At 37.9% G+C, this 12,266-nt stretch overlaps 1 protein-coding gene across 1 annotated transcript in view; it reads right to left on the bottom strand.

Annotated features, from left to right (window-relative positions):
* The window catches only part of LOC104044612 (collagen alpha-1(XXVIII) chain-like), a 37,621-nt gene extending 27,644 nt beyond the window's left edge, over nt 1–9,977 (bottom strand). Inside the window, exons 1-11 of the mRNA XM_064453316.1 lie at nt 9,894–9,977; nt 8,775–8,952; nt 7,413–7,981; nt 5,722–5,742; nt 4,214–4,273; nt 2,968–3,021; nt 2,642–2,686; nt 1,790–1,816; nt 1,447–1,491; nt 775–819; nt 42–95 (exon numbers count right to left, since the gene is read on the bottom strand). Coding sequence (XP_064309386.1) covers nt 42–95; nt 775–819; nt 1,447–1,491; nt 1,790–1,816; nt 2,642–2,686; nt 2,968–3,021; nt 4,214–4,273; nt 5,722–5,742; nt 7,413–7,981; nt 8,775–8,934 — 1,080 coding nt within the window. The 5' untranslated portion in view covers nt 8,935–8,952; nt 9,894–9,977. The remainder of the gene's footprint in view (nt 1–41; nt 96–774; nt 820–1,446; nt 1,492–1,789; nt 1,817–2,641; nt 2,687–2,967; nt 3,022–4,213; nt 4,274–5,721; nt 5,743–7,412; nt 7,982–8,774; nt 8,953–9,893) is intronic.
* Nucleotides 9,978–12,266: the final 2,289 nt, after the last annotated feature.

The following is a 12,266-nucleotide window of genomic DNA, read 5'->3' as shown; positions in this document are numbered from 1 at the left end:
CTTTTAACATAAAGAAAGAGAAGAAATAATGCAGTTCTTGCCTTTGATCCTTGCAGGCCTTCAGGCCCTTGATCTCCAGATTGTCCTTGTGGACCCTGTTAAAACAGGAATGGTTTTAATGTGACTTTTCAAGCTTTCATAACAATGGCAGCTGGAAAGCAATCTAATTTGCTGCAGTCTGCATGAAGATATGGGTCATAAACATTTCAGAACTGAAGCTTTGCTTTCTGATGTGTATATAGATTCAGCTACTCAGCTGAGTTGGAGCTGGGTCTGGTAATCCGGGAAAATAATTTGGCTCTCTATTTGAATACAATTAAAGGTAATCTATAGTCAAGATTTACTGAAACATCTATGATGGGCTAAGCTTCTTGGCCTTCAGTCCAAGAGTTATGGGTTGAAAAGAGATTAAAGTGTTTCCATTTCCATTTCCATGTACTTCTGTGAGATAACGAAATAGTTAAGACACTGAATGGGAAAAGAGTGATTTTTTTTTTTATATGGAAATCTATTTGCTGTGGTCTTTGAAACTGAATGAATTAATCAGATGATTTATCTGTCTAGACTGCTCCTTCAAATTCTTGTTAATTTTGCTAATTAAGAAGATAGTTCAAGACATCTAAAATCTCAGTGGCTCAAATTCCATGTTGGTCGTGGTATGATATTATTTCAGAGCTTTGAATCCCAGGGGACCAAGTACTGTTGCATTTATAGTTTGTGGGGGTTTTTTTGTTTTTGTGGTTTTTTGTGTGTGTGTTTTGTTTTTTTTTTTACCTGTAGCCCTCTTGTTCCTCTGGGGCCTACTGGACCTTCAGGACCCTGGAAGGCAAGTGAAAAAAAGGAATATATTTATGTGTAGTTAGATTTAATCAAAACCACTTTTAGATAACTTTTTACTAAGGTACCATACTTAGATATCTTTACATTAAAATAAAAAATAAAATTGAGAGAAGCTCAGCAGTCAGCAAGTATTTAATAAATATTTTTAAAATGGACTGTGGTAATCAGAATACAGAGTAAGAATTATCAAGGACCAGTAATACAGGATTAAACTCTGTTTCATATAAAATATTCACAGCAACTACACGGCAAATCCTGAAGATTGGTGTTAGAAACCTTGACTTCATTTTCATCTCTCATTCCCTTTGCTTACTACTTCAGACCTTCTGCCTCTGTTAAGTCCACTAGAGTTTTACCATTGTTATAAACAGGCTTAGGCTTGGGCCTTAAGAGGAGTCACATGAAAATACAGAAGGAGCTGAGAAAGTTCCTAAAAATGGTATCCTTGCTCACATCATTTTTTAAAACTGTCAATTGTTAATATCCCTCAGCATTAGAATTAATACTTGCCTTAAATCTATCACCATGGTAGTTATTCAGGGAACTATAGTTTTTCTGTATTTTAACTGTGTTTCTTGAAAGCATAACAACTTTGTGGCTACTTACTCTGTCTCCTTTTATCCCTGGGATTCCACATTCACCTCTTTCACCCTGGAAAGGAACAGCAATAAGTATTTATGAGGTATATTGAGCATATCATCCTTATTGTTTGGGTGCTTTAGTTGAAAACCTAAATGTTATTCTATTCATGACATATTATAGCAATTGTGCTGTAATTTCACTGGGGAAGGGATACATCTTCTATTAGAGCTTGTGCAGCAGCTGGTAAGATGATGTTATTGTTCATAGTAATGAGCAAGTATTTGTAAGAAATATGGCACTATACATAATAAATAACGATAACATCAAATATCTATATGTAAGCAGAAGTTCTGACTAAAAGAAGTACCTTCTCTCCTTTATATCCAGATTTCCCCTGGGAAAATAAAAAAGCAAAGCAGGTTGTGAGGGTATATAACCCAAATATAAGAATGTGAGTATTGGCACTATTAACATTCTAGTCTCTCTAGAAAAACAGCATTTCAGGTTATAATGAACAATTAGGTAGAAATCTCTGATAAACATGGCAATATGGTTCTACATACTGCATCTACTGGTGATGATAGACGCTGTTGTATGTGTGAACAAATCATATGGAAGTGTCATTTCAGACCAGGGTTTTGATGGTGTAAAAGATCAACTAGAGTTCATATTTCCATCTTAGTGAGAAACATGCTAAAATAAGAAAGCAAGAAAATAGTCACTAGTTAAAAAGGCTGTACTGTAAAATAAGAAAATATAGAGTGATTCATATGTGAATGAATTCACAGTTAAGCACTAGGAGGCTGGTCCGACAGTTACTTCCTATATGTACTTCATTCAACTTTTTCATTGCTGTTACAGACTGGATCCTTTATTTGCCACATGAAAAGTTAAACTGACCCATAAAGATGCAAGCAGAGCGTTAATTTCAGTAATGTTCTTAGATTATTATATCAGAGATTTTCACACTTTTTAGGAGGGACTGTGTATTATTAGAGAGTATTTTCTAGATCACTCTTATCAGAAGGAATGATTCCCTTTCTTTAAGCAATGATAATGTTTTCAGTTCTTCTGGTATTAATGAATCATTAGGTGGTAAACCAGAACGAAAATTTGCTATTCTAATTTGAAAAAAAGAAAAGAAAAGAAGAAAAAAAGGTGGCGCTTTGCCTTGAAGGAACACTGCTCATCGGAGAAGGGAGAAAAATCTTTTTTTTACCTCTACTCCATCTCGTCCTGGGATTCCATTAATACCTGGCTCCCCCTATGAATAATCCAACATCAAGATCAGTGAAATCAGGATAAGGCAGTATTGTCCTCATTGTCTGAGTAGATATCTCAGTGTAATACAGGAAGCATACCAGCTCCCTCTTTTACACTCTGAAGATTTTATGTTAATTTGTAAATAATCTCAGTCTTTACACCAAAAGGCACTAGATGAAATTTAAGAAATTCACAGGTGGAAAGTATATGGGCATATTAGGATAATCTGTGCATATTAATGAAGTTCCAAATCTTTCTTCTAAATCTGAAAAATCACATCACCTTTGTTCCTTTCAGGCCTGGAGCTCCATCATCTCCAGTGCGACCCTTTTTACCCTGAAAACAACACAATAAAATTCTTATAATATATGTTATTCAAGTAGTTTTATTTTACACTATATACACTTTTTTTTATGTTTAGGGTATATGCTTCCTATAGATCTATTTTTAAAGATCTCTGCATTTACCATAACCTTGAAATTTAATTTCTGGGAGCAGCAGGACCAACTCAACAGACAGCCATTTTCCTCTTTTGTCTTTGTTGTAAACAAAAATTGTTCAGGTCTTATCTGAAGAAAAGAAGTGATCATATGTTTTCGTAGCTACCCAGCTGGCTAAGTGGGTGCTTTGTTTTCTTTTGAACTCTTTGAGGTATATGCTTTTGTTTAAGAGGTACTTGCACTCTCAAAGTAAAGACATTGAATAATAACCCAAACAAAACTACTGTTTGCACACAAGAGGCTACATTTTCAATTAAAGTGTGCTGTACTGTGCAGGATAAAACCAGTGTGTATTTCTATTTATGTATGTATAGGATGTTCAGGTCAAAAGGATGCAGATGGGCAGATCTCTAGGGTCCTGGTTCAAACTGTGACAACTTGAGCAAGGGCTATAAGGTACTGTGATGCTTTAGTTCAATGTTAGGGATATAATGTCAGACTGTTCAATTCCGAGAGTTCTTTTTGACACATAAACCCTGCAGTTTAGATCACCGAACCTTGTATGAAGCAAACTCCTAGATTTGCTTAGGGATTTGAATTGTAAGACTATTCTGAAAGAAGTCTAGTCTATTTTATCCTCTTTACAAGACTCTTGTCTCAATTGTTCCTAATGCTTCAGCCTCTTACTCTCTCTCTTGCTTTCAGAGAGCTTTTTAGATATTAGTGTTTGATTTGGGGCTAGTTAGATCAACCTGGCCTGGTTGTCTTACTGTAACAGATGAATTATTGTTCCACCCAGGAAAGTTGCTCCTTCCTGCCTTTTAAACTGCTGTGGCTAAAAGGAGAGCCTCACCACATCACAGTTCTTTTGTCAGAGGGAGAATCTCATGGCATTCTCAGGTCTCTCTGTGCATTTCATACTGGTGTGACACTTCCATGCAATGTAACTATGGAGGAGTATGTAGTGAACCTTGAACTTTTGTTGCTCAGGACTTGGGTTAAAATAATTTCCTAAAAAGAATTCCAACAATTAAATGAATCTTAATTTATACTGTGTATCAGGTTTTTGAGAAATGACAGCTACTTACAGCAGGGCCAGGAAGACCTCTTTCCCCCTTCTCACAGTTACATGTGGCATCCTGGGGACACTTTGAATGAAAATAGTTCAAATCAGCACATTTTAACAGAAGAGATAGTAAACACACAAACATTGCCTTTAAGTTACTGTATGGCTAGTCTGAGTACACCAGTAATGACCAAAAGCCAGTTATATTTACATGTTTTACAGAAATCTTTTCACTGTCAGTTTACCACTCCTTAGGAATGATCCAAAAATCTGTATCATTCCTAATCCTGAAATTTTAATAACCTTGATAATGGCTTTACCTCCGAGCTCTTCACAAGGTCGGATTATTGGTATGCTGTGTCTATGACTGTGGATTTCTTTTGATTACTAGTCACTGTAGAGATAGCCAAGACAATGTGATAAGAAAACTTTTTATATCCTTTTTCCACTTTACTCCACTATATGTAGGATAGATCATACTTTAGCTTGACGTATAAACAAAAGATGTTATGGAAGTATACTTTTATCTAGTTAATGCAATTCATTATAATAGTTTATAATCTTTCTTTTTCTTCTGTCACCTCTACCGTCATGCATCCCAGTCAGATATCATTACAGTATGTAGGTACGTGATTTTTAAGATCTTTTTGAAACTTTAAAACAATTATATAATACAGAATTATTACAGATACAGGGGTATTTTTGGAGGAGGTGTAAGGAATGTTGTTTTTATTTTTTCATTTGTTATTTATTAAACCTCCACTCAGCTTGGAGATGTCTAGAAGTGAAGGGTTTAAATATCATTCTTATCTGAATATCCCAATTAGTAACAATAATGTTTTCCAAGGATAACATTGAATGTCTTACTACTTCAGGATTTATTTTGACAGAGAAAAATCAACATGCCAGTGGAAATGAGTGAAAAAGAAAATGCTTCAAGTTTTGCAAACACTCATAATGTTTAGCAGTTTCCTTGAGCTACACATCAGAACAGTCTTTGCCTGAGCTAACTGTACCTTAAGTTGCAGTAACATCTTTAAAGGAAAGCTAACTTTATTCCCCACAAAATGGCAGCCGGACCTACCAATGCCCGCAGTCAGGATGACACAGTGTGGACAAACTGGAAAAGTGCAATAATGGAGCTTTGTTTGAGTTCCTTCCCTTTTTAAAACTCTATTACATAGGAAGAGCATTAAGGGCTAGAACTGCACCACATTCAGCTCTGTGTCATGTTTTCTTATCCACTGAGTCTGTTGGATAATGTGCCGAGACATATCAGCAAATTCTTGCTAACCTGGACACATTGTTCTTTTTCAATTTTGAAAATAAGGAGGGAAAGTAAATGACATTAATTTGCTAACCTAAAGCTCTGTCCTGCAAATATGAAAGCATGTTTTACTTGAAGGCAATCCCATTAGAATCAATATTTAACCAACTTCCTGAGCTATCAGTTTTCTTGAATTATGTTTCCATATAATTGGAAGTGTTTCTATTAAGCAGTTGTTCTGTACAGGAAAAAAAATTACTTACCTCTTCTTCAGACAGATCTTTCTGTAAAGACAGATATTCAAAACAACATCAGAAACTTGAAGCCATAACCCAGCTCTACTGGAAAGACACTGAAGGCTGTTAAAATAAATTGCTTCAGCAGCTAGTTAATTAAATTATGTAATTAACATATTAACTAGAATTAATTAAGCTTTAATTTCTGAGAAACATTATAGCAATCTCTCTATTCTGAAAAATAATTTAAATTCCTATTATAGATTGTTGACTGCACAAATCTCTGACTCTCCTTGTCCAGCTATAATTTGCTAAAATTACAATGGTAAACAGACTAAACCAATATAGTTATCTAGGTATATAGGAACAATGCACCCAGAAACTACAGTTTCCAAAGTGCCAGATACCAACAGCTCTCTAGTAGGAGTGAATGATACATACTTTACACTTGAGAAAATCAGAAGCTCTTTTATGCATACTGTTAGGCACAGACTAAATGAGAACATTAAGAACACCTTAGAGAAGATTTGACTTTGACAGCGATCACATAAAGTTATCACCACCGAATTAGTTCTGTTACTTTTTAGAAGATCTCTACAGCTGAAACACCCACATACAATGCATTCCTTCCACATTTCACAACTGATGTAGTCTCCTGAGAGGACAAAATGTGTTGATGAGCAGCAATGCAATACACATCTCTAAAATTCACATGTATGCACATAATTATGCCAAAGCCATTAATTAAACCAGCAGCCATGTTCTCAAAAGAAGGCACCTGAGGATGGCTGCCTGTTTGGAGCAGGTGAAATAAAGTGTGTTTATTCACTTGACAGGTGGTTGTTGTGATGCAGAAAGCAATGCTAATACCAGAGAAGATGGGAAGGGTGATATGCAGGGAAACCAATGCAGAGTGGCAGGCTGTCAAAGTGAAGGGCAGACAGACTGGAAGGTCAGCTTGTGTACATGCTCTAGGCCTGTTTGAGATCACTTAAGTGTCAGTTTCACTGCAGAAGTCTCCTGGTTGTTATTTATATTTCTATTTTATATCTCTGTGCATGCTCAGATCAGGACTTCATCCACAGCTTGTGTCACCAGATTTATAGGCTAGAAGATGGCTCTATTCTCCACTCTTGGCAGGGAATGTTTTTTATAAATTAAGTTCATGTGCAGAAAAAAGGCAGCCAAGCTCAATTTACACATTTCTTCTTGATTATGTGGTAAGTTTTCCATGGAAATTTAAAGATGTCTATGGTCAAATTCAGATTTTATCTAAATTGACATATCTCCACTAAGGTCTACAAATTTATTTTCACCTCTGCAAGAGCTGCATCCCTTTTGGTACAAAAAGCAATGCCACATTCCTACTTGCTACAGAAGAAAGCAGTAGGATGTCAAAAATTGGTTGGTTTTTTTTAAGAAAGGAAGTTTAAAACACCTTTCTTAGGAGGAAAAATAGAGATAAAAATAACTTCACGACAGGTCTTTTAAAGTCTAATTCAGTTTCCAACTTCAAATATTTCGGCTGGCAAGATCTGAATGGTGTGAAGAGAAAGGAAATCTGTACTTTGGCACAGTGGTCTTATTAATAAGTGGGCTACTTCAACATGTAAAAGGTACAGGTTTCTTCAATAGCATGTGTGTTTCAAAATACTGGAAATAAGGCCATTTTTTTACATATGTTCCTGTATCTATTTCAAATTCTTTCTCATACATACCATTTCTTTGAGAAACTTCTCCACAGCTTCTTTCTCCTGGAGGCTGAAAACAAACCTAGATGCTGGGATGCTGGCCAGGAGCCGGAGCTTGGCAGCATTGCTAGCCTCCTCAGCCACTCTGGTCATTCCCATTGTGAAAAATACAATTCCTTGGTGTTTAGCATCAGCTGTAGCTGCAAAAATATCTGGGTTTCTTGGATGATCCACTCCATCAGTGAAGAGCACAGCTACTTTCACACTACCCAGAGTCCCTTCAGTCATGTAGAGTTGTGTGAGGTTAGTTATAGCGTAAGTTGTGTAGGTGCCATGACCTATGTAGGTGATGGGAGCAACGTGAGATTTGAATGCTTCAGGACCTTTCCAGTCATGGAAAGTTTGCTCCATAAAAACAGTGCTGCTGTATTGAAGTAAGGCCATCCTCCAGCTAAGGGTTCGTCCAGAATTAAGCTGCAGACTTTTCATTCTGTCTACTGTCTCCAGTACAAATTTTTTCTGCTGTTCATGATTATAGTACTTAGCACTTTCGGAGCTGTCCAGTAAAAAAGCAATTTCCAGAATGCAGTCTTCATCTAGAATAAATAGGTAGGTAGGTAAGTGGAGCGAGTTCTTACTAAATCTTGTTCTACACTTACCCTTACATGTATTTTAGGCTTCAAAAGTGAGAGTGCAATTATGAAAATTTCTTAGAACATCTGTGATCACAAGTGTAAGACCCTCATGAAGATAGAGCATATAAAGGCTGAGGAATTTGCTCTAGAACAGATGCCCTAAGGAATAAGAAACTGAAGGTGAGGTGATGTCAGGTAGTATGAAATGAGGAATGTTGTAGTGGTTTTACACATTCATTCCATCCTCTTGGCTGGTATTTCACTGAATAGCCTACCAGAATGAGGACTGGGAAGGTGGAAGTCATCTGCAGTAAAATGAGTCTTACTGGATAAGACACTGGAATGTGATTTCACAGAGCTACATTTTGTCTTTGGTACTGACACTCATATCCAGTGACATAAAAGTTTCCAAAATCAGGATCTGCAGAGTATTAATTTTCTGAACTACTAATTATATTAATTCTATAGAAATACAGTTATATTGGCTATTATTCTTGTTGTGGCAATAACAGGCTATTAGCCATATCATAAAAAGCTTGGAAGCAATCTCCTTTTCTGAAATACATAAAAAGGGAGGGAAAAGGTGGGAGTAAAAAGATAAAAGTGCAAAAATAAGGCACGTGAAAATGTAGACTGAGGCAAGCCCAGCTGATTATAAGCAACATCTTAGAGGACAAGTTAATCATGTAGTCCAGAATCCAAATAAATGAATCAGGGAAAAAACCCACACCTGTTTTAAAATGACAATATTCACCTTGATCACTTGGACTGGGATATTTTTCTACAGTATTTGACAGAATGTGTTTAGGTTTTGGTCTTCTTAATCCATATCTTTTTTCTTCCCTGAGATTTTCTGCTAAAAACTCATGGTGTTCAAGTATCCACAAAATCCACCAGAATCTGAAGAACATCATTTGTTTGGTTTCTGTTTCCTAAACAACACAAATAATAATACAGATGTACAGCAGTACGAGGACAATAAAACATTACTCAATATTGCTTTGACAGGTTGCGTAGCAGGCTGTGTTTTAAAATATAGTCCCCAAAATCAAGCTGATTTTATTTTCTTTTGGTAATATCTTCTCCAAAATATGTAATCAGTAACAAAACAGAGACATACTGGAGTGGTTTTCAAGCATAGTGCATGTAGTTCTAGCACATGACAAACTGGAGACAGACATTTTACAAACATATTGAGTTCTCTCTCACTGCCTGGTAGTGTTTGTACAACCAGCACTTCTCAGAAACCTTAACCTTGTCTGTACCCATGTGGATGCAGTGCGAATCCCAAGTGTAATTCACAGGGGTGTTTTTTTTAAACCTGCTTTTCCCAGAGCTGGCATGGAGACAAGGAGGTACAGAGGGAGACCTGAGTATTCCCCTGTTCTCTTTACTTAAGAACTGAGAATCATGCGTACTTCATCTTGCTATCACAGTCCCCCTGTCCTCGGCAGTCCTACAGAGGAACAGTCATGGCCTGAGGGTGCTGTCCAGGCATGAACATATCTGCTGTGCAACCCTGGGGACATGAGCCCAGAGTACTGAGCCCAGGCTCGACAGCTACTTATTGATAGGACTTTTTCCTTCTGCAGGGACTGGAGCTCACAGACACACCTGGAGCTCACAGGGTGCTCAGGGACTGGGCAAGTCAGTCCTGCCCCACTTGGGTTTCATCGCCATGTCCCTGCAAGCTCTCCCCAGGAAGGCACAACATGTAGCAAAAAGGCAGCTCAGTGGCAAGAATGAACCTGCCAGGACTAAGCATCTCACAGAAGTCCCTAACACAGCCATATTTGCAGGGTTTCTCAGTTCCTGCTAGTTTAGGGCAGGAATTCTGGTGCCCACAGACACAGAGAGGGCAGGGGGTCCTTACCTTGAGATTCCTAAGCAAAAAGCTCTGCAGAGATGCAGGATGCTGTCCTGGGCTTGCAGGCAGCTGCGTTGTCCTCTCTCTGCTGGATGATCTGTGAGGAAAGGAGGGAGAAGTGGGGCTGCAAGCTCCTGTGAGAATCGGTGTCATGTGTCAGGAGGGGCCAGCAGGCAGAGGCAAGCAGAAAGGGGAAGAATGGCAATACTGGCTCCCCCTTCTTGGCACCCACCCACTCCTCTCCTCCTCCCCAGGCTATGCACATGCATCCTAGGTTTAGCCCCGACAGCCATTTCCACACATAAATCCTCATCTGTACTTGCACATGTATGGAAGACGACTCTTCTCACCCCGACACACTTTCCTACACACCAGCCCAGTTTTGTTCACTCTCTTCTCCCATCACTACCACACACCTTTCACCCCCATACTTCTGCACACCTGTCATGCTTTGGCAAGGCAGCTTTTGGTACTGGGCATCATGTTTTCAACATCATCATAGCAGTCCATGTCTGTAGGATCTCTTTCAGACCTAAGTGAATCTCCTTATAATGAGGGATTCCTGTTGCCACTGTTGTAGAAAGATATTTACTGTCCCATGGACTGGGCCAAGTGAAATTTCAGTTGCTGATGAGATTGCCCAGCACGAGGAGGTCAAAAAAGGCAGGCCAGTCTGAAAGCTGTAGAGTTTCTCCAGCCTTGTTTGTCACACCTATCCTTTCAAAGACTAACCAAGAACAAGGACTGACACATAGTATGATGCCTTTGAAACCTAAGCTAGGCGGGTATGGATCCTGAAGGATATCTCTTACCAGCGACTGCAGCTTGTCACACAATTCTTCAAATATCCTCAGAAAGCTTTTGCATTACAAATGAACATATTAAACAAATAGCTCTTTTCCACAGAAATATATTGTGGTGGTTTTGGTTTTTTTTGGTGGACCCGTCATTTTCCACCCGCATGCGCACAATGGGGATCCAATGCTAACTGCTCTCCTCCTTTCTACCCTAAGTGTCCATCAGCTCAGCCCACTTATGAGAGTCACAGCCAAGGAGGCTGAGGGGGTTGTGGGGAAAGGATGCAGCTTTGGCTCCAAATAGGCAGGAGGGACTGGTAGGACAATGCAGCTGGATGCTGAAGCCATTTGCTATGGTTCTAGCCATGTTTTCTATTTTCCATCTTTGCCAGTAATTAGTGCTAAACTGGTGAACTAGGATGTCTGAAGTGCAACTCTATGTATTGTATGGCTGCTCATCCTTTCCTAAGCTGAAACTAGCTCAGATACAGCCATTTGTGCTACAGTTACAGCTAAGAAAGAATCTTCTTTCAAGGTTGGAAAGAGTTGATTCTTATTTCTCTTCAGCCACTTTTATTTTTATGTGCTTACATTAACATATTTAGATCTTGATGAAGGCAAGGAACGAAAAGGTGATTTTTTGCCCAGTAGGGAATACAAATAATACGGTGTTCAGCTGCAATAGATATAATAAATCTCACATAGCCCCTAAATCTTATTGAGAAAAAAATTTAATTCTAGCAAGAAAAACCATGTTAACTATGGTTGGGATTGTGTGCCTTGCATAAGCAAAACATTGTCATTCTTTCATTTTCACTGCTAATTCCTACCCTAAAACATAGCTGGCAAATAATTTCTTAATTAAGTAACTATTCTGCTTGTATGTTTAGTAGCAAGTTCTTGGTTTCATGATATTTCCTTTTATTAATGAATGATGTTTACCCTCAGGATAAATTTTTCTTTTTCTTTTTTTTTTTTTTGGCCAGGTGCAACTTTAAATGCTTAGTGGGGCCTCCACATCTTTCTACCTGTTTGCGTGGGATGCATGGTATTATTCTGTCCAGAATTCCAGGTATGTGACATACCATATAGTACACTTCTCAACTTGCAGTCTTCTGAAGCTGTGATTTTCTCAATATCTGCACTATTCTTATGGTGCCAGTTTATCAAAACCTAAATTATACCAATGGAAAATATGTATGCATTGATGCATCTGAGATAACTCTTAAAAATAAAAATTAACAGCAATGTTTCTTGCCTCATTTACTACAACTTTACCAAGTGCTTATTTAACATTTTAATGGCATTACACTGCACATATTTTTTAAATAGGGCAAATGTCTTAAAAGCTATGATTAGGAACATTCATGCTGTCACGTAAATGTTATGAATTTATTGCTAGAATTCAATTTTTTTTTTTAAAGGAATAAAAAGTTTCATATTCTATCTTAAGCAATCTAGACATTGGATGCTTCAGCACACAATTAATTACATTTCTGTTCACCTACTATTTAAACATACTTAAGGATCTTTGACATCTCTGGGAGATGACGCTACAGACACATAGGCTTCCATCATGACA

This window comes from Phalacrocorax carbo, chromosome 5, assembly GCF_963921805.1.
Source record: "Phalacrocorax carbo chromosome 5, bPhaCar2.1, whole genome shotgun sequence".
Lineage (NCBI taxonomy): Eukaryota > Metazoa > Chordata > Aves > Suliformes > Phalacrocoracidae > Phalacrocorax > Phalacrocorax carbo.
Note: the sequence above shows the minus strand (reverse complement) of the source record. Positions and strands in the feature narration are given on the sequence as shown.